This window comes from Eschscholzia californica, unplaced genomic scaffold (genome assembly GCF_041429995.1).
Source record: "Eschscholzia californica isolate CP2 unplaced genomic scaffold, dmEscCali1.0.p SCAF_2, whole genome shotgun sequence".
Classification (NCBI taxonomy): Eukaryota; Viridiplantae; Streptophyta; class Magnoliopsida; order Ranunculales; family Papaveraceae; genus Eschscholzia; species Eschscholzia californica.
Genome location: NW_028238309.1, coordinates 61,166,646 through 61,188,749, shown reverse-complemented (window position 1 = coordinate 61,188,749; position 22,104 = coordinate 61,166,646). Strand labels below are relative to the sequence as shown.

Genomic DNA, 22,104 nt, shown 5'->3' with positions numbered 1-22,104 from the left:
GAGGGAGCATCGAGTAGGAGAGAGGGAGAATCCATTGTTGGTTTCGTTCATCATCATCAACAGTAAAGAGTAAGTTATTTTGGTTTTCATCATTTTTGTTGTTCTTTCAACTTTGTTTATGATTTAGATTGATTTCTACAACACAAAACGAATTAGGTTTTGATTTTTACAACTTTAACTATGATTTATTTTTCTGAAATTGATTATTTAATAAGAAATTTCTAGGGTTTAGTTGTTTCGAAGTGGTTTAATGGAAGTTATTTTCAAAACCCTAAATCAGTTCAGAGTATGTTTCTTTTTTGCATGCAACAAAAAATTTGTATTGTAACCTTGTCTCTGTTGTTGTGTAATTTCTTTGAAGAAATGGTTTCTGCTTAAATTTTTTATTTTAGACCGACAATTTAGGATTCTATCTAATTTAGGATTTTGTATTGTAGACTTTCAAGCATAGTGTTAGATCCAGAATATAGTTACTTTCAATAAAACTTAATATTTTGTCTAGCATTATTAAGTTTCTTATAAAACTTTATCAATAGTTACCTGTCAAACCTGATTTTTTGACAACCATAGAACATTACATGGTGTAATATGCGAAAAAATGAGAGAATAAATTGGATTGTAAAAACAATGTCATTTTTTTGTCTAGCATTTTTTATGTTTATCATAGAACCTTGAAACGGTTACTGTTCAAAACTGGTTTCATAAGAAAAATGACTTGTTTGACTAGCATTTTTTTTAGTTTCTTATAGAAACGCATAAATGGTTACAACCCAAAGATGTTGAATTGGTTTGTTGTTTGAACTTTGACAGGCCTGATTGTAGGTTGTATGTGATTTTGCACATGGAAGAACTTTATATCGAATCGAACTATAAACATTTTCCTAACGAGATGCCAAAAGATGATTGGCCAAAACTAGCGCAAAGGAAAAGGGGTGAACTAACTTGGTTGTTGCTGCATGAATCGAAGGATATATGGAGAAAAAAATGTTTAAGTACTTTAACTTGTATTTTGTAACGGACTATGTGATAAAACGTAGCAAACATGTTTATGTTTTAACTTGTTTGAAAAACATAAACATGTTTGCTACGTTTTATCACATAGTCCGTTACAAAATACAAGTTAAAGTACTTAAACATTTTTAGGTAGAGAATAAAAGCATGTTGCCTGTGGAATTAGCCACTTAATAACTTTAAATCAGAATCAAACAAATAGATAAGGTTTTAGGTAGAGAATAAAAGCATAACTTTGGCCCTTTATGACAATTACTTGTTAGTACAAGATTGACACATGTTGCCTGTGGAATTAGCCACTTAATAACTTTAAATCAGAATCAACTTAAGCTAAAAGTTAAAGAGATATTAACACATTGTTTTAGGTTATCTGGTCCATTTTAACATAATTTAGTTTGAGAAACATCTAGAAAAAGATTTTGTTTTTGTTCACCACAAAAAAATATTTATGTCAAGATATGTAAACATAAAATACAAATTTTGTCGACAAAAAGAAAAAATGTGTAAACATAAAATACTAATATTTTACTTTATTTTGGTTAAAGTAAAAGACTATAGTAGAGTATATTAAATATGCTAGTAGTAGAAAAATGGAGAAAAATGGTGAGAAGGTAAGAGCTACAAAACTAAAACTACTAACAATTTGGTTAACACAAATATCCAAGCAAAATGGTTTCATAAAAAACAATTTTGATTTACAAGGGTTGTGTAATGAAATCATCAAGTTATGAGGATCCTATGAAGAATGCACAATGCATGCACCATGTAAGAGATGAATACCAAACATATTTCTTGTCAAAGTTTCAATTGACAAGGGGAGAGGCGGAGTTTTTGGAGATGGACATTCCACTGGATTAAGTTTATCAAATTCAATCGGTTACGAGTAGAACTATCTATCAAGTCACATAGTTTTATTGTTAAACAATACCATTTTTTGACAAAAAGAACAACCGCCGGTTATTTTTTTAATCAAGAAAAAGTAACAAACAAAAGTCTAGTTGGGGTGACAATGAATCTTTATACAAGCAAAACATAGAAGTGAATTTGTTCTCCAAGAGAGTTGAATCTTATACTAATAGGGAAAGAATATTTATTATATATACCAGTCCTAGGTAAAGCCATTAAGTTGTGGCATACTGTGTTTGATTTTCAGTTCTCACCAACATCTTGTAACTTGTTCATTTGATTTTATTTTGCAACTCATTTAGCAACATTAACAAAATCAAGTATATAATATAGACAGTGAAAATTTTAACAGAACAATATCTATCATATGGATAACATGTGAGAGTTATACTTCTTTTATGAGGCGTACACAATGTATGATAGAGAAAACTTAAATGAACATTTGGGTTTGAATATCGCATGATATATTCTTTCTTGGCTATTAAGAAATAATTTAATCCATTTTAAAACTGACTTTAAAACCCGAACGAAAATTTGGTCATTGTAGAGGGCATGCCACAAGGTAATACGAAAAGACAAAAACATATATGAACCTATTGACACAAGCAATTGCAATCAGTCCCCTACGACTCAAGAATTGTGTCTCTTTAGATTGTTTAAGGAGCTCTCAAATTTAAATCGTGCTGTAAGTATGTTTGACGGGGCCTCAACTCTTTCAAGCAAACCCATTTGTCAGAGTGGGGTTCCAGTTTCATCACACTTGTGGCGCATCTTCTCTTATGCATCTGATTGCAACACTTGTTATTGGCGTTGTTGTAGATGCAATGATATATCTGGATGCATAATGACACATGTGCAAGTAGCACCTTTAATCACGCAAGTACTTCGAGTGCTCGAAAACATGGAGCATTGTTGGCATTGTTTTATTAATTAGTCTACATTTTGCTTCGTGTTGGTTTACAGTTTTGGATTTAAAGTCACGAACAATTATAGGTAGAGTAATACTCGTTTTCGTGACTAAGTTTTTTTTTTTTGTTGAACGTGACTAAGCTTGTTGCAATGGATTTAAAGTTTTTTGAGCTTACCCCCTCACCACTAATTAGTAATTGAGTTTACCTCCTTCAGTAATTGGTAATTGAACTTACCCCCTTAAAGTAAGAACATGTTCGACATCCGATAATACAATCATAAATTAAATAATATACAAACAAAATCGATCTTTAATAATCAAAATTTTTACCAACTCAAACAATAAAGTAAGGTGGAATAACTACTAGGAATCATATTGAAGGATAAATTCTCTTGGTAGTCACATTTATTTTCACATATGCGGATACGCCAAACACAACTTTTGTGTGTTTTGTTAAAAATAGTAGATCTAAGGGAGTAAGCCCAATTACCTATTATTGAAGGGGGCAAACTCAATTCTCAATTAGTGACAATGGGTAAGCTCAAAAAACCCTCTAGATAATTAGTTCCCTCCAGTAAATAGTTGGGAGTAGGGGTGAGAATCGGTCGGGCTTGGACGTCCGCAAACTTTTTTCCCGAAACTCAGACAGATCAGGCTCGAAAATCTTAAGCCACTAGTGACCGTCGAACTTATCGGACGACCACTTTTCCAAATTTCAGTGTCCGCATCCCATTAGAGCCCACGAGCCTGATCGGACTTTGGCGGACATGGGTGGTCGGGCCGCGGGTTTTTTTTCTAGGGTTTATTTTTGGGAAAAAATATACGGGAAGTTTTATAGGGCCTCCCTGATTTTGTTAAAAGGCCTCCCCATGAACCATTTCACATGGTAAATTATCATTGAGGGGACCCTTTTAACAAAAATGAGTCAGTCCCTGATTATGTATATTGGGCCTCCCTGATTATGTATATTGGGGTCCTGTCTAAATAACCTAAATATTTCATGCAAGGTATTTTTGTCATAAACAACGCATGTGGTTGATACATGAACCATTTAACTGATATTTAACGAAAAAAATCAAGAATGAGGATCAACGTTATACATATTTTTATTTTTATTTTGGAGGTGCAGCCCTAATATCGCTAAATAACTGGGTCGATGTCTAAATAACCCAAAACTCAAGGTGGCAATAGACTTGTTCCGTCAGAAGCGATTGACAGGTCACGAGAAGTCAATCTCCTAATCTGGGCGCCAATGTTTTTTACCCGGGCGCCTTTGAACTGTTTCCGCTTGTCAACTAACTTTCTCCGCATACCGGCTAATTGTTTCCGCTTATCGACGAACGTCCTGAAAGCGCAAAGTTCAGAAGTCATCACTAAAACATCTCTCTCTACCCATCTCTCTCTTCGCCGGCGAAGAGGAATCGGAGAGCGTCATGGCGTCATCTCCGACTATACTTTGCTTCATTTCATTCCTTATCTTAATCTCTTTCTCGTTTAATTCCGCCGACGATGTATCTCATGACGATATATTCGCCCCCAGATCTCCTTCCTGCAACAACAAATTTCAGCTGGTATTTTCTTACTTTTTCGATTTTATTCAGAGTTTTAGGTATCTGATTACAACAACTGATGATTGAGATTCTGAAATTTATCCTTAATTATGTTTCAGTACTCCGAATTTTTAGGTTTAGGGTTTCCAATTTGGGTTTTTTGATTTATAGTAAATTGGACTCTGTTTGAATTATCTAACATGATCTTGAAATTATAAATGCGTTAAGAGGGCAAATGAGGGGCACGTTATTTGTTGTGCCAACCAATTTATTTTATGTAGGAGTACCATTTTCTCTACATTGTTACATTTTGACGAGTAAATTAAGTTGAACCGCTTTGAATCTCATTTTCAGGTTAAGGTGATGACCTGGGTTAATAATACCAAAAGTGAAAGTTTAGTTGGTTTAAGTGCTAGATTTGGTGCTTCCTTGCCAAGTCATGCGGAGAATGCTGTCAGGCTTCCTGGCGTATTTGCAAATCCCTTAAACTGCTGTACTACTTCTTCGTCGAAGGTAATCTTTCTCACTGTCTCTTACAGTGAGTTCTTGAAAACTACATAGAGTTCAAATTTCAGCTGTATATTAGTAGGCTCAATGCATCATGTTTTGGTCTCTGGGGTTCTAGAGTCTAGACTTAGGTTGAAGGTTCATTACAAGTGGAAACATGTTATAAAAGGTTAGTGATGTGATATAAAGTTGAAGGATTGAGGCAACAATTTAAATAAGGCTGGTGTGGAGAAGGTTTATACCCATATTAATCAAAACATATTTAGTGCATTAAGTTGATTTCGGCTATATATTGGTTAATATATCTCCATCGCGGTGGTGATCTCCGCTTTATATTGTCGTAAGAACCGAGTACTTTTTTTCCTTGTCTTTTGAGGTATTACCTTTTATAACGAATCAGGAATATGAATGTTATGGAACAAAATACTTTGCAGAAATTTATGACCGCTGGGTTGTTTTGTTTAAGATTTACAAAATGATAATATAGGCTTCACGGCACGCTCGTACATTATGAAACTATAGTGGTGTTATTGAATTAAATATCTCTTACTTCTATGAAATCCCCTATATTTTGACCCTTCTTCAAATGCTCTGTCAGTCATTTCTGGTTTGACTTGCTTAATGATTAACCGGTGATTCGTGTTTGAATCAATCTACTGTCTCAGCTATCCAATTCTATTGCCTTGTCTATGCGTGGAGATTGCGCCTTTACAGTTAAGGCACAAGTGGCCGAGTCAGGTGGTGCATCTGCTTTATTGGTGATAAATGACAATGAAGGTATTCTCATACTCTAACTTAAAATGGTTTAGACTTTCTGGTAAGAAGCTTATGTTTAATTAGCTTTTCTTCAGTAAAATTGTCTTCTAGGATGCTATTAATCTCTTGATTAAAGCACTGAAACAGTACCCTTTCTTTACTTCTGTGGCAGATCTTTATAAAATGGTTTGTTCGGAAAATGATACTTCTCTAAACATTTCGATTCCTGTTGTTATGATCCCAAAGTCGGGAGGGGAGGTCATTAAGGAATCAATGTTAGCTGGAGGTCTTGGTAAGTTGGTGGTCATCTTAAACCTTGATCTTTTTACATGCTATTATATGCTTATGTTCATATAAGTTTTGTGGTTCCTCAAAATCCAAAAACTCTTGCTCTCAGTGGTTGGAGACACCTCAATTTGGATTGAGCCACAGAAACTTCCTGTTTATTGTAAGCTGGTGGCTAGATTATAACTTAATTGTCTAACGTGGAACTCTTCCTGCTCATGCAATTGCGAGCCTCAACTTGTTTTATTGGTTAAAAAGAAAAAAAAAGGGCATTTAGATAAAAATAGTTCAGATTTATAGGCTCAGTGTAAACTCGAAAGGCAGGTTGAGAAATGCATATGTGGACCACAGGACAATCTCTTGGTTCTTGTCAATTACGGAGTGGGTTTTGTTTTGCTCTCTTCTTATTTGATATGGTTAAAAATCTATGTTTACTAAAGAGGAAAGCAGATAAGCAAGAACTAGAACAGCAAATGAGCACAATGATACTTACCACCCGTTAAATTTCATGGTTTCTTTAATTACTTTTCAGCAGAGAAATATAAGCAAGGATTTGAGTTGCATTTTAGTTCTATAGTCTATGTAACATTCCTTTATTGCTCACAAAAGTCCAACTATTAGATTTTTGTATCTAGTTTCAGGAAAGACATAGGGTTAACATAATATGGTTGACCTTTCATGTAGTGGAACTTCTATTGTACTCTCCAAATCGCCCGGTTGTAGACTTGTCAGTGTTCGTGTTATGGCTGATGGCTGTTGGGACCATTGTATGTGCTTCTCTCTGGCCAGAGTTCATTGCATCTGAACAACATGACGAGAGTTATAATCAGCTGACACCAAAGGTTTAAAGTTACACTTTTTTTCAATATTTTTTCCTTTTCATAAAGCTCTTTAACATTTAGAAAACTACAAATGTTTGTTGATCGTAGAAAGTCACTTGTGTGATGATCTGAACTTTCTTAACATATGATTTTCTTAATATTTATACAACTCTCTAACTTCCAACTTTTATATTATTGTGTGGCCTCTACTTTTTGGAACTTTTCATAAATTTATACATTTATTTTCTTTTTATACATGTCGAAATGTGGAGGATATTAAACCCACTTTTCGTTTATGCTTTCAACTGATCTCATTCAGTCATTCCTTTGGCTGAACATATTAATAGTATTTATTTGCTATGACTGTTGATACGATATATCTTTCCTTGTGGGTCCTTCTCTTGACATATTTATTTATTGAAGTTTACATCAACTACTTAGCAATTTTAAGAGTCAGAGGTTCCTTTACATCAACTACGGAGCGATCCGCGTACCAGGTAACCTTGGTGTTGATACGATAGTCAAAGACATTGAGCCGCTGATAATACCTACAGTTCTGGACAGGCGTGAACACATTACACACACAAAGAGAGAATGTTTTTTTATTGAATATGATTTATCATATGGGAAACTTATAAATTAGGATAAAGATACATCAAGTAATACTGATGACTATAGTACCGTGGAGGAATAAACTAGTAGCAAGGTTATTATTAGTTAGATTGGTGGTAATCTCTGGCTTAACACTGAAATATTGGGCTCATGAATGTAAGATAATTAGGAGAGATCGAGGACATAGTTGCACTCATTAATTGGAAAATCTATGCATCTGCTTCTCCCTCTCATAGTTTCGTTCTTTGTTGCTTGGGCCTTGGGGACATGGCAGATTGGCAGTGCAACTTACTGGAAACTTTAAAAAATTATTACATGTCAGACGTCAGTACCCCTGGACGACTGCTCTTTTTGACAAGCTTCTTCCACAGGTTGGGATTCATGAAAGTGGAATCATCTGTCAACAAATGCAGGAGTTAAAAGATCCCTGTTTTTATCCAAGGGTCCACATACAGTTTGGTTGCATGTAAAATATGGAAAAACAATGAATAATTATTCATTTATGATTTATTTACTCGTACTATTTTGAAGATGTTCCTTTGTTTGGGCTAAAAAGAAAGTAAAATCACACACATCTTTGACCTCTCAAACTTGCAAAGATTTCTAGTAATAAGTTATTTAGCTTGTGACGATGGACACTGGGGTGGGCTGGTTGTTACCTGGTATTGTGCCATGTGTTTGTGTTCTTTATGGATCCTTATCATTTTAGTCCATTCTTTTCAGTTACTCTGAGTATGAGATAGATAGCGATGTAATTCTGAAGATTTGTTACTTTTGCTTGTTCGGTAGGACTCTTCCAGTGCTGAAGCAGTTAAAGATGATCCTAAAGAGGTTCTTGACATCAATGCAAGGGGTGCTGTAGTTTTTGTTATATCAGCATCTGTGGTTCTGTTGCTACTGTACTTCTTTATGTCATCTTGGCTAGTTTGGTTGCTAATTGTACTCTTCTGCATTGGTGGTACTGAGGTAGTGTGTTTTTCCAGACTTCCCATTCAAAGTGTTATTACTAAAATAGGCATTTTATTACTTCCTAGTAGATTGAGTAGTGGTATGTTTTGGCTGCAGTTATGGCTGTCAGACGTTGTCTTCTTTGGTTTATGCATGTAATGTAGAGAGAGAGGGAGGGCCAAAAAACATTTGATCTTCTGGTCCTTTAAAAGTCCGAGATTCGTTGAAGTTCGCATAAGAATTCTTCTGAATTCCAGTTAAAGTTAGTAATTTTCAACGACAATGAACCTCCATTGCAGCATATGAGTTTACATCAAGTAGTCTAAAACTCATTTGCTATGAGCAGTGTAAAAGATTCAAGGCGCTTAATAATGTAAAGCAGTATGTGTATGACACACTTAACATCCAGTAATAATTAGTCGTGCAACTTCAGTATAATAGGGCTACTAATGAAGTGAGCATACCTGTAATGTGAAAACAAGGGTCATATGGATACGTTAGACTAGCAAGTACACTTGATTTCTTCTTGTTGTACGTAATAGTTTTATTGTTTTGAAGGATATGTATTATAGTAAAGAAAGGTCTGAAATCCACAAGTTAGTCAAGTATATGTTCGCATTCGAAGTTCACATGTTTTGTGTATAATGTAGCAATGGTAGATCAAAGTAAATAATTGCGAGTGAAAAACCTAATAATAAGACAAGAAAGTGACGCAGCGCCTCTACATCTATGTACTTGTGTGATCACCACATCTAATACCACACATTGGTGTCATATACCGATACCAGAACTTCTGTCCATGTTACATATGATGTATCCAAATTGTCCATGTTACATATGATATATCCACATTGTCCATGTTACTGGGATCCGTGCATTGAAGTCAACTGACAGACTATGAGCATTTTCCGAAGTGAACATACCTTTTTTTTATTAGGGGTTAGTAATTGTTGGGAACCGTGTACACTGAATTTAGTATGCAGTAGAATTGCTATATGTCTGTGTTACGCTCATTTGAAGTTTTCCATTTTCAGGGTATGCATGCTTGCATTGTAACTGTGATTTCAAGGATATTCAGAAAGTCTGGTTATAAGACTGTAAATCTTCCTATTCTTGGAGAGGTTTCTGCCCTGTCTATTGCTGTGTTGCCTTTTTGTTTAGCATTTGCCATCTTTTGGGCTGCAAATCAGCACAAATCATATGCCTGGATCGGCCAAGACATTCTTGTAAGTTGCATATGGTTATGCATATTACTGTAATTCTTCTTTTACCTTACTTGCTCAGTGGTCAGTACACAGTAAATGACTATGCATGGCAGTAGGAACCTTCTCTCTGTGCTTGGATCTAAATTTGAACTGTTTTTGTTATGTATCTGCTAAAATGGGATTGGGGATTGTTGATGTCTCTGAATTCTTCTGGTTTACCTCTTTAATTTTTTTTTCAGGAAAGAGCTTTTAGGCCAATATATACTAAAAAGCTAATCTGTAAACTCAGTATATAAGTATATTTACTTGTGACATTTTCTGAACTTCTGTATTCAAGTATATTTACTAATTACAAACTTTTTGTTTACAGGGTATCTGTTTGATGATAACTGTACTGCAAATGGCTCGACTACCAAATATTAAGGTACAAGAAATACAGATTCTGCTTTGTTGCTCTTACCATTTTTTCTCACCTTTTGTCTTTTTGTTGTTGCTTAGGTTGCTTCAGCACTGCTTTCATGTGCATTTGTTTACGATATATTTTGGGTCTTTTTATCGCCACTTCTATTCCACGAGAGTGTAATGATTGCGGTAAGTATTTAGTCCTTATATTTTTGGTTGTACAATAAACAGTTGGGAATTACGCTCACGTATTTGTGTCTTTGTTATATAGGTTGCTCGAGGTGATAATAGTGGTGGTGAAGCCATTCCCATGCTTTTGAGAATCCCTAGATTTTTTGACCCATGGGGTGGATATGATATGATTGGCTTTGGGGATATTCTCTTCCCTGGTCTGCTCGTTGCTTTCGCTTTCAGGTATTGTTGTGGCTTCTACTGGGAACTTATCAATGGATTAGTTTAACGGAGAGCTATTTATATTTAGAATGGGAAATTGATAGACATCAAGTTTATACATTAGACATTATTAACTAAATTGAGTTATCCTCTTCAATGGGGATCTCATAGTCTACGAGTATTGAGAACTAAGAATGCAATATAGAGTTTCACAGACCTGCTATTTTATTTTCCGGGGTTTCTATATATATGCAGTCTTTTTTTTTCACCTAAGTTTTTTTTATGTGAACTTCCCTGGTTAAGCTTACTTGTATAATCTACAGAGTAGTGGAGACTGTTGCAACATACCTAGAATTATAAAGAAATATTAAGCAGGCCTTTGAATAAAGGGGATCACTTCTAATTTGAAATGTATGGGCCCCACTATCCTGTTTATTGTAACTAGTGGGCTGATAGTCTATGAAGACGGTCGATGGTGATCGTGCCTGTTTATTGTAACTCAATCTGTATCTTGAGTTGTTTGCCTGTCGATGTTACAGTTTACACTTGATGCTGGTAATCTGGTTTCTAATCATGTATAGTCCTTGTATTCTTAATTTTCTTATTATTATTTATGGGCTTGGAAATGCAGATATGACAGATTAAATAAGAAGGGTTGCCTGAATGGGTATTTTATTTGGTCTACCATTGGCTATGGCTTCGGTGGGTCTCTATATCTTTATTTCTATAATCCACATTCCTTTCTTATTCAGTTATATACTCATTTCTGTGGTGTGCAATGCTTTTGTATGTTCAAAAGACAGTTGACTGAATTAGAAACACGTAAAAGTTGTGGATAGTATCAATGTCAGTTGACTGATAAATATGTCTGTTTCTAAGTTAGATTGGGTCTTCCTAACTTCAATTGCCTTTGTAGGTAGTTGTTGATTACGATTTTCACCGACTATGTTTTCTTCTTGCTAGCTATCAGATAATTAGACATCTACGACAATGTCAATCTTTTACATCCAAAATACAAGTTTCTTATACTTCTAGTCCATATCACGAAGGAACCATTAAGGAATTAGGCCAACTACATGGTTCCTGATGGTAAACCAACAAACCAACAAGCATCAAGTGCACTGAGATTTGTTCAAGGAATGAAATTTCGATTTCGATGGAAATTTCGGTCGGTCCAAAAGTGGACACGTTTCGTGGAAACGTTTCGGTCTGTGTGGAAATTTTACAAATTTGCGGAATAATAAAACAGTTCTAAAACAATTAGTTTAGGGGATAAATTGAGTTATTTAACTCTATTAGTACTAAAACAGTTAAGTTAAGTGTTTATCTACAATTAAACAGTTAGTTTAGGGGGTACATTGAATTATTTATCAGATGTAAACCTAAAACAGTTAGTTTAGGGTCCAATCTGCTATAATAGTAATAGTTAGGGGGCTAACCAGAAATAAAATATAACATACTTGTTTTGTAGTAAAAATTGTTTTCCCCTTAAATACAACCCTTAGTCCCTATTTCTAAGACTTCTCGACCGAAACCGACTGTTCCCTCTTCCTCTCTCTCTCTAAAATCGAAATCTGAAGTTAAAGATCACCTAAAGAAGAGAAGAATATCTTGAAGAACAAAAGATTTGAGAAGAAGTAGTCAAGAAAGATGAAACAAATTAACAAAAAGGTAGAAGATAAATGACTAAGGTATTATATGAGTTATGATTATAGAATCTTTCGAAACCCTAAACCTAAATCTCTGTTTCGAAATTTCGTATCAGATTTCGGTGGAAATTTCGTTTCGGTGATGTGAATTTAGGACATGTTTCGGTCATTTCGATCGAAATATGTCGACATTTTATTCCTTGGATTTGTTCTTTTGATAATATTACTCATTAATTTTTGGCACCCATGCTTAGATATATTGTGAAATGTGAATATTACGTATAGTAATACAAATACAAGATGCAACTGCTTAATGCTTAGGATAAGGAATCGAAGATTAAAGGGTAAAGGCTTATGCTAAGTAAGTACAATAAACTTCTCAAGTCGAACTTATGCCATTCACCCTTGGTAGAGATACTTTGCTATGTTAGATGGAGAAGACCTATATCATCCTCATAATAAATGACGAAAGACTGCTTATTCAGAAATGGACATTCACGATTTTGAAAATGGTCTTGCTGGGGCTAGACTTGCAGATAGAGGCTGGTTGAACCTTATAAGCTTCTTTAACTATTTATGACTTCTTCAAGTCATATACGACAGCTCCTTATTATCCTAACACTCGTATTGAGGCTTGTCCTGTAAGGTAATGGTCATGTATCTTTTGCTGACAATTGCTTATTTTCGTCCCTGCAGGCCTAGTTCTTACATACATCGGTTTATATTTAATGGATGGTCATGGTCAACCTGCACTACTCTATCTGGTTCCTTGTACTTTAGGTAAATTTGAACATGATATACTGTTTTTTCTGCAAAAATGTCTCTCAGCCTGCTAAGACGGTGAAACTTAATGTTTATCAATTCATGAGGTTTTTCTTTTTTCTTCATTTGTCAGGGCTTATTGTTGTATTGGGTTGGGTAAGAGGGGAGCTAAAACACCTCTGGAACTATGGGGTCGATAATGCATCATCTGCTCGAGAACCATTAGCAGAAGCTTGAAGCAAAAAGATAACAAGCGACCTTTCCGAATTTGCAGAAGCTAACAGCAAGACAAATCAAAACTTTGGATCAGTATATATCTATATATAGAGAGATACATTTGGCAATATAGAAACTGAAACGTTGAGGTTTGTCGTATCCGCTCAAACTGGCTATGTCTTCTAATGTATTTTGTATTTCTCTATAGCTTCACATTGCTACATATACTAATACCTCAATAATTCCCAATCAATTGTATTAAGAATTTGGGAAATTGGGATGTAAATTTTTTTCTTTCAGAAGTTGATGTTCATGATTAGACCTAATGCCACTTTGTTACCTGAATATTGGGCCGAAAAGTAATAGAATTTCGGATTAGTATGCAAGTTATTGTCTCTTAAAGTTTAACCAGCCTGAGATGTACATAGAATGCAGCAGCATAAATCTAAATCCAATTTTTAGACATTCTGTATGCGTCAGTGTTGTTGTAATCGCACTATCAGTCGATTAAAATCATGAGATAGAAACCTAGTCTTATATAAAATGAACGTCGATTTTATTGGGAGGATATTTTACAAATAAGTAACAACACCTAAAGGTAGTTTAAGCCGAAAGAAATGGAGAAGTAGTTGCAAAAGTGTCTACAAAAAAACATTGATCTAAAAAAAATAATATAATTTTAAATTCATATGATTTTCTTAACGCGCTAGCAAAAGTGATCTACCTCGCCTTAAAATGGAAACCTAATGTTATACAAAAGGTTACAATATATTATTATAATTAGGCCGTGGCTTTGGGGAATAAAAGAAAATCTCGGGGGAATAAAAATTTAGCTAATAAATATTGAATTAAAGACATATTTGTTTTTGGTCCAAAAATTGACTTGGTGTTTGATTGCCTCCTAATCTTCATCTCCTCTCTTCTTTCTTTGTATATATATACATATTGTTAACATATTTATGAAACTTTTTGACATTTGTTATTGTGGTGAAGGTTGTTAGTTAGATTGGTGAAGCAATATGGAGTGAGGGAATAGGCATAGAATGCACAAAATTGATAGGTAGGGCTGGAATAGAACGATGGCATAATCATCTCTCTCAGAAATGGGGATTTGTAGGAGAGAGCACTTGGCTGGAAATGGAGATTTGATGAAGCACTGGATTTGTCCGACTCATCTAGGTCAATGTTGGGCCCCCAAAACAATGATAGTTTGCTGAACGTGAGGTAGGTGAAGAGGGTTGATTGGCTGAGATGGAGAATAGACCATCCGAATTGTTAGTTGATCCAATATGGCTTTTAATAATTTCAATACTAATTAGGGTTTTGGGTTGTTCTTGATGATCAGCAGCCTTAACAAAATTTACCCTAGCTAGCTTGGAATTGTTAGTATTTTAGTTTTAAATGTTTTTAATTTCTTTATTTTCTGTTTAAAATGTTTCAAACTTTAATAAAAGTGGAGGTCGCAATGGTAGTCGGAATAGTGGTGATAGGAAGTTGTGGTGGTGAAGGTGATAAAAAAGATGAAGATTAAGGGCCAATATTTGATCTAGCGACTTTTCGGACTAAACTAAAATATGCCCCGGAGAATGTAAAAAAAAAAATTGAATTCCCTAGAGAATTTATTCCCCCGAGATTATTCTTTATTCCCCAAAGCCGCGGCCTATAATTATTGTTGTTAGGAGAATTACATGAAAACATCACTAGTGTCATTGCCATCTTTGTTGTTTTTTTCTTCCTTGATAAAAACGTGTAGAAATGTCTTTCACCTATTAGAGGAACTTCTCTAATTTTAAAACTAAAAAAACGTAGCAATGTCCATCTATTTCTTTTTGTTGAAAAATGTCCATCTAACTAGAAAACCCACATATTTTTATGTTTAACATCGAGAACTTCTCAAATTTCATCATCCAATGCCCACTACGTTTTGATTAATAAGGTTTCTGAAATAAACAAAAAGAACGAACATGAGCTATACAGGTCTGTTGTTAACAATTCTTTGAAGTGTAAAGAATATCATGACGAAGGAATATGAGTTGGCTCCAGAAATATTCTGGAAACGAATCATTAACTTTACCAACACTAGAGTTCATGAGTCAAGAGTTTGCCCAATAGACGTCTTTATAATCATGTGAAAAGAATAATCGTTTCATTCTGCCTAATCAATTGGATTGGACTATCATTTCTTTTTTAGTTAAAAATGGAAATTATGAATGGTATAACCTGTGCCAAACAGGTACATATTGTCATATTGAGACAAATCCTTGTAGTAAAGGTAAGAGAATAAATGGCCAAATCACCATTTATATTTTGTACATAAATGTAGTTCTAACAAATTTCTTTAGTTGGTTTTATATTTGACTAGTTTGAATTAGTTTTAAATGAACAATGGAATAACATCAAACATTTGTGTGAGATACCCTTTCTCCTTTCTTATGATTCTTGTCCATATTGGGATCCTTCTTATCTCTGCATTTATAACAAACCCTAACTTCATGTATGTAATTGTATTTACAAATTCACAATTCCCTCTTCATTTCACCTTAACCTTCTTCTTCAACTCTTCATTTTTGAACTTGGGATTATACAAACAAACCAGTGAGAGTCCCTTGTGAATGACCTCATGGTAAGTTTCATCATATCTTGAATCTTTATGTGCTTTCAATTATTTTTTCCTAGACCCATACCACTATTCTCTAATGTGACAAAAATCTATATCATACTTTTCTCCTACCATTATTCTGATTTTTATGGCCAAGAAGTACACATCTTCCATTGGAAAGTTCGATTTTAGAAAACAAGGAGTTCTAATCTGCACAGTTCATTGATAATTAAACATTGTTACGTTTTAAAAGTTTATTTACGACAGTCACATATATGCAGGATTACAAATAAATAATTGTTTTTTCATGTTCTTCAAAAACTCACCCAATTTAAGATAACAAGGAAGATGCAAATCTTATTGTCTAGTCATGATAAGAAAAGAGGGAAAGATTAAAAAAAATTACTTCTACAATTTACTTGGTAAGTTTCAATAGAAATCGAAGTCCAAATTTTCCATTAGGTTTATTACCATTTGGTCTATTGGTTGGACATTCACTCTGCATATCGAAGATGGTCAAGTTCAAATCCTATAGAAGTGGAAATCCACGATTTACTAAAGTTGGGTACAAATAAAGTAGAAGTAGGAATAAATAGATTTCATGTCTCATAAGATGGTCTTAAGGGTTTTTATATAACCCTTAGAACCTAAGTTGTCTTTGAAATAATTGTTCCTAATATATCAATGCCATGTAACAATGTAACGACTCTTGAATCCATATAGTCAAAAAAAAAAAATTGACATATGTCGGAATGGATAATTAAGTTTGGGCTTTCCCCTTTACCATTTACTTGCATGAGATATTTGAGTAAATTAGCCAGAAGTTAGGTACTTGAATTTGAATACTAATTTTAAAGTTGTTCGATGGGCAGTTTCTGTTAACACCTAACTTCATTTATTTTTGAGAAATCGACTACGATCTATGTTAGTCTTTACAAGGCATTGATACATCATGAAGATGGGATAAGCACGATAACCACCTAAGTTAAACCAATAATGAAGAGGCTTAAAGCTCGATAAATACATTATTTATACCTTTAATAACTCAAATTCAATAAATAACCATGAATTTCATCCGCCTCTTGGTATCAAACCTAAGACCTCCAGGATTTTGGAGTTTATGTCAACACTATCAACCATTTTTTTTGTTGAGAGTACTATCAACCACTTGGGCAACCAAATGTTGAAACTCATTTTCATTTTAACAGTGCATATTTTATAGATTAGTGGTTGACTTTCATTTCCTCTTCTTTTTACAATTTAGACCTAACAAACTATTGCAATTTATTTTCAGTACGTTGAACAAACAAGTTGCCTTTGAATAACCTTTGATATTTATTTTCAGGACCTTGAAATTACAGAAATCGAAGAGAGTGAAGAATTTGTAGACTCGAAAGGGAGAAAAATTGGAGAAATTGCAAAGCATAATGGGGTCACTGGTGCTGCAATTGTATGTGGTAAGCTTACTTTTGGCTCAGACTTGAATGGGTTCGCAGCTTTAGACATCCAAAATGTTCTCTGGAGAATAAATACTTGGTCAATTATATTTGACTTAGAAGACAACTTTGTTTTAAGTCTAAAAGTCGTTTTGTTTAGCTTTTACTCTTAATCTTTATCCACGGACCACCACCACCACTTCTATCTCCTCCTCCCTCTCTCACTCTTCTCTTATTGTTTCGTCAAAGGCTCTCTTTCATTGGAGAGGGGGGGGGGGGGGGGGGGGGGGGGGGGGGGAGTGATTTAGACGCAACGGAAAGTAAAGGAGATAATAAACTAAAAGGAAGAACGATTAAAATAACTGTAAATACTTAAATTTTGATTAACTTTGATTGGTTTTTCTCTTCAATGTATGAAATAAAGACAGACTGAACCTCCTTTTATAGGCACTTAGACTTTCCTAGATAGGCTCAAGCTGGACTTTCCTAAATATCGAAAATACTTAAATAATGCAACTTCCTAAACCTAGATTCAATAAGAATCTTAGTAAACTTGATCTCTTTCTAAAATCCTAATAGCATGGCCGAATGGCCTAAGTGGTGGAGCCGGCCGTGAGGCCCATGGACGGTGTATCCGGCCCGACCGTATCTGCATCAGGGAGGGAGGGAGGGAGGGAGAGAGAGAGTAGTGGTGCTAGGTGTCGGAAGTGACAGGGGTGATCAGAAGTAAGGTTGAAGATGAAGATTAGGGGGTAAAAAAAATGAATAAAGTGATCTTTGGACTCAAAACAAAGTTTCCCCTAAGTGTGTTTAAATGTGATTAACAGTGTTAAAATTGACCCCAATTGACTTAATCTCGTAGTTCCATTTTCACCCCCAAATTGACATGCTTGTAATTTACCCCTTAATCTTCGTCTTCGTCATCTTCTTCACCTCTACAACCACCGATCACCACACAATTTGTCCCTCGTCTCTCTCTCCTCACAGTCCCGGCGAAAGAAAATGTTCCCTTATTCAAAATCCCTTTTGTCTCGGACGGAAGAGATAGGGGTTAGGATTTTTCGATAAAACCTTTTTTTTTTAACAAACTAGAAATATCTGGAAAACCCCACTCCTTTCAACAAATAAAGTCTAATTGTTGTTTGTTTAAATGTGATTAACAGTTGTGGAAGTCCTAGAAAACATGGTGTTCTTATCAAATGCAACCAACTTTGTGACTTACTTTGTTTCTTCAATGCATTACCCAAGTGCTGAAGCTTCAAACATGGTCACTAATTTTATGGGCACATCTTTCTTGCTCACTATTGTTGGAGGTTTTATAAGTGACTCTTTCTTTACAAGGTTTATCACCTTCCTTCTCTCTGCTTCAATTGAGCTCCTGGTAAGATTTCCAATCTCTTTGTGACTATGTCATTCACCATTTGTCTTTGTTCATAAGTTAAACCCTTACATTAGAGATGTAAGCGGAGTGTGAAAATTTAGCAAAACACACGCATGTACAAATATACAAACGTCTCGCAACCTACATTAGGTACGTGGGTTGGGAAAACCTACGTTAGTACTTGTGTTTGTCTGTATGCGTAGCATTGTTCATTAAAGAAGGTTTGACGTATGTATATTTTGCAGGGACTAATTATGTTGACAATCCAAGCAAATAATGCAAAATTTAGACCAGAGATGGGGAAAAGGCCTTCGCCTTCGCAGGCGGCCGTTCTTTTCACTGGGCTCTATGCCATGGCTGCCGGTGTTGGTGGGATAAAATCGTCGTTACAAGCGCACGGTGCAGACCAACTTGACTCAAGCAACAAAAGACATATATCAAGCTTCTTCAATTGGTATTTCTTCTCACTTTGCACAGGAGGACTTTTGTCATGTACCATTATGGTTTGGGTTGCAGACAACAAAGGTTGGGAATGGAGTTTTAGTATTTCATCTGCAGCTCTCAGTTTGGCTATCCTTATTTTCTCAAGTGGATTCCCAATTTATAGATTTAGACTTCCTAGTGGAAGCCCCTTCATAAGGATTTTCAAGGTAAATTATCTTATTATGAAGGGGATCACTAAAACATTTATTCAAAAATTTAAATTTAGGATCAATAGATTAGTCGAAGTAGGCGCAAATTGGCCTTATGATGATGATTTTGTGCAGGTAATTGTGTATGCTGTATGGAATCGGGAAGAGACACTGCCCGAAATGATGAATTTTAACCAAGTGGGGGAAGTAAGGTCTTACAAGAAGTTTAAGTAAGTATTAAATCCTTTCATCACATTGTTTTACGTTTGATTATTCTTCCGGTACTCTTATAAATGTTTATAGCATCTCCTATGCAACACTCAATCTTAGAAACTCCGAGTGCCACGTAAGACTTTTAGAGTTTTTTCTTAAAAATCATCTCCAATGCAACACTCTATTTGGAGCTCTAAGACGACGTGTCGAGGGTGGAATAGAGATATCTCAAGAGGACAGTCTAGAAATAGAGTGTCCTCTTGAGATATCTCTAATTGTCCAACTCATCAATATTTGATTTTCAACCAATAGAAATCAAGTCTTCTATATTTTCTAAAATAACTAATTATTTATTTACAAAAATAACTATGCCACATAAGTAAATACGATAAGCTTAGAGTTTTGCATTGGAGACAAAAAAAAAATTTGAGGATCTCTATTAACGCCACGTAAGAGTGAGAATCTCAATTGGAACTTGACACATATGATGAATAGAGATTTTTTTGAGTTTTGCATTGGAGATGCTCTTAGGCCCATAGTTAATTATTGTAAGATTATCAATCGCGTAAAGTCATCTAGGTTATTGATATCTCAAAATTCTCTCGGCTCTCCCATACTTGCTTGTTTTCTTTCATGAATCTCAAAACATGAACTAGGCAAGCAACGCCTCTGAAGTAATTTTGAAGTATCAATAGTCTTTACGGATGAATAGTCTTTACGGATCTTCGAAAAGAAAAGAGTGTTTATAGTTGATTTTCTTAATCAATCTCAAAAAAATGTGCAGGTTCCTCAATAAAGCCCTAGTAGAGGAAACAGTTAGTGTGGACCAAGTGATTGAAACCAAGACTTTTTTGGGCCTTTTACCAATCTTTGCAAGCACAATCATGATGAGTTGTTGTTTAGCCCAACTTCAAACTTTCTCAGTCCATCAAGGAGTCATAATGAATAGAAAAATCATCCAAAATTTTGAACTTCCTCCCCCATCTTTAGCAATATTTCCATTATTTTTCATGCTTCTTTCAATCCCCCTATATGAACATGTGGTAGCTAAATTAGTTAAGAAGAAACTATCAACCCGTAAGGGTAGTATATTTCCACCCCTGAAACGGATTGGTTTAGGCCTTCTATTAGCATCCGGGTCGATGGCTATTGCTGCAGCTGTTGAGGTTAAGAGACGTAATTACGATGGTCGATTGTCGATTTTCTGGTTAGGGTTGCAGTATTTACTACTTGGAGTTTCAGACATGTTTACTTTAGGAGGAATGCTTGAATTCTTCTATTCTGAGGCACCTGAAAGCATGAGAAGTATGTCTACTGCATTAGCTTGGTGTTCAACTTCCATGGGGTACTTCCTTAGCTCTATACTTGTCACAGTTGCTAACGCAGTGAGTCGACGAGCAGGAAACCAGTGGTTGGGTGGAAATAACTTGAATAATAACCGTTTGGATCTTTTCTATACTCTTCTTTGTGTTCTTAATTTTGTAAATTTCCTCAATTATTTGTATTGGGCTAAGAAGTATTAGGGTTTAAATATTGGAGGACTAATGTATTTAAATGCCTTTATGTATTAATTTTACACTTTGAGTGCGACTCATTTTGAACCGAAGCCTAAAGAAGTTATGTTTATATTTGTGCTTCTGTTTTTTATGTTTGTATCTTATACTTCTTATTGCAGTCTTATACATATTTTTTATATTACGAAGAGATATTGTAAAGTCTAGGTTATCGAAAGGGTGATTTTTATCATATGATGAAAGGGTTTGTGTTGACACTTAATACCCCAATAGAGACGGGGACCGAAAATTGATTTATTTTCATACAAATTAAGGTTTGGATTTTATATATACAAATATTGATAAAAAAATAAATCCACATTGTTTCAATATGATTTTGAACCTCAATCACCTAACTTATTAATAAGAGAAAAGAAAAATGAAGATGGAGAACAATGGTGGAGACATCATTGGATAGTATAGTGGATATTGACTAGAAGAAGTTTCTAGAAGTTGACATAAAAGATTAGTGGATTGTATCCTATATCACTATATGCTATGGATGGTAAGATACCTTACAAGATGATAAAATATCATATGGTTAACACAAAAGAATAGAACGCTTTGAATCCGACTATATGCCATCGTCAACTACTTTATTTCGTTTCACAACCACTAATAATAAGCAACTAAATTGGTGGTCTTTCTCAAAATGTCAAACTCTATTCACTTTTTTTTTTTTTGTTGAAAGAACTCTATTCACTTTATCCAAAACCTTATGTTGTGTTCAACCTCTTTTACGCATCTAAAATTGACTTTATTTACGTTTATTTGAATAAATTGAAGTCCTAAAAAAACAAATAGTAGAAAACTTCTCTAAAGTTAAGATGAAATTTGAAATGAATATCTAATTAACACGATGTACTAGAGATGAAGATAACCGTACAACCCTAGATAATATAAAATATTATAAGTTCAACTAACTCTAACTATAGTTAGAAATCACCATTATCACTAACCAAAATTAAGTTGAAGTTGTGCTAAATGTCCAAATCTAACAATTTCAACTTAAATTCTAGAAGAATTACAAATCTAAGATGATCCTCACAAATAAATAAGTATGCCCACTTAATAAAAGAAAAATCTTTTCCAACTAAGAAGAACCACTTTCATCAAAGAAAAGCTAAGAAGGACCTCCAAAATGGGCCAAAAAGTGGCTTTTCAAAAACTCTAAACACCATAAGAGAAATGTCTACTACTAGTAGTGCTTGCAGGTGGATACAACATTAAGTCATCAACTAGCTTGTGAGTGACACTATAATTATGAACCCAAATGTGTATCACCTTTTTTTATTGCTGAAGAAAAGAACAATAAAGAAAGCCTTTGACCTACTACAATTCATTCTATATTAGAGTC

At 34.6% G+C, this 22,104-nt stretch overlaps 2 protein-coding genes across 2 annotated transcripts; both read left to right on the top strand.

The window, feature by feature from the left end:
* Positions 1-4,022: 4,022 nt before the first annotated feature.
* LOC147559902 (signal peptide peptidase-like 2) lies at positions 4,023-13,319 on the top strand. Its single transcript, XM_086661858.1, has 13 exons — positions 4,023-4,398; positions 4,732-4,890; positions 5,550-5,661; positions 5,813-5,932; positions 6,610-6,767; positions 8,148-8,324; positions 9,341-9,532; positions 9,882-9,935; positions 10,010-10,102; positions 10,185-10,327; positions 10,938-11,008; positions 12,652-12,735; positions 12,851-13,319. Exons 1-13 carry the CDS (start codon positions 4,261-4,263, stop codon positions 12,952-12,954), a joined length of 1,605 nt encoding a protein of 534 aa, XP_086517984.1. The 5' UTR covers positions 4,023-4,260; the 3' UTR covers positions 12,955-13,319.
* A 1,994-nt stretch (positions 13,320-15,313) lies between these two features.
* Positions 15,314-20,824, top strand: LOC147559901 (protein NRT1/ PTR FAMILY 4.2-like). Its single transcript, XM_086661857.1, has 6 exons — positions 15,314-15,556; positions 16,878-16,989; positions 18,132-18,349; positions 18,595-18,999; positions 19,117-19,211; positions 19,979-20,824. Exons 1-6 carry the CDS (start codon positions 15,554-15,556, stop codon positions 20,715-20,717), a joined length of 1,572 nt encoding a protein of 523 aa, XP_086517983.1. The 5' UTR covers positions 15,314-15,553; the 3' UTR covers positions 20,718-20,824.
* Positions 20,825-22,104: the final 1,280 nt, after the last annotated feature.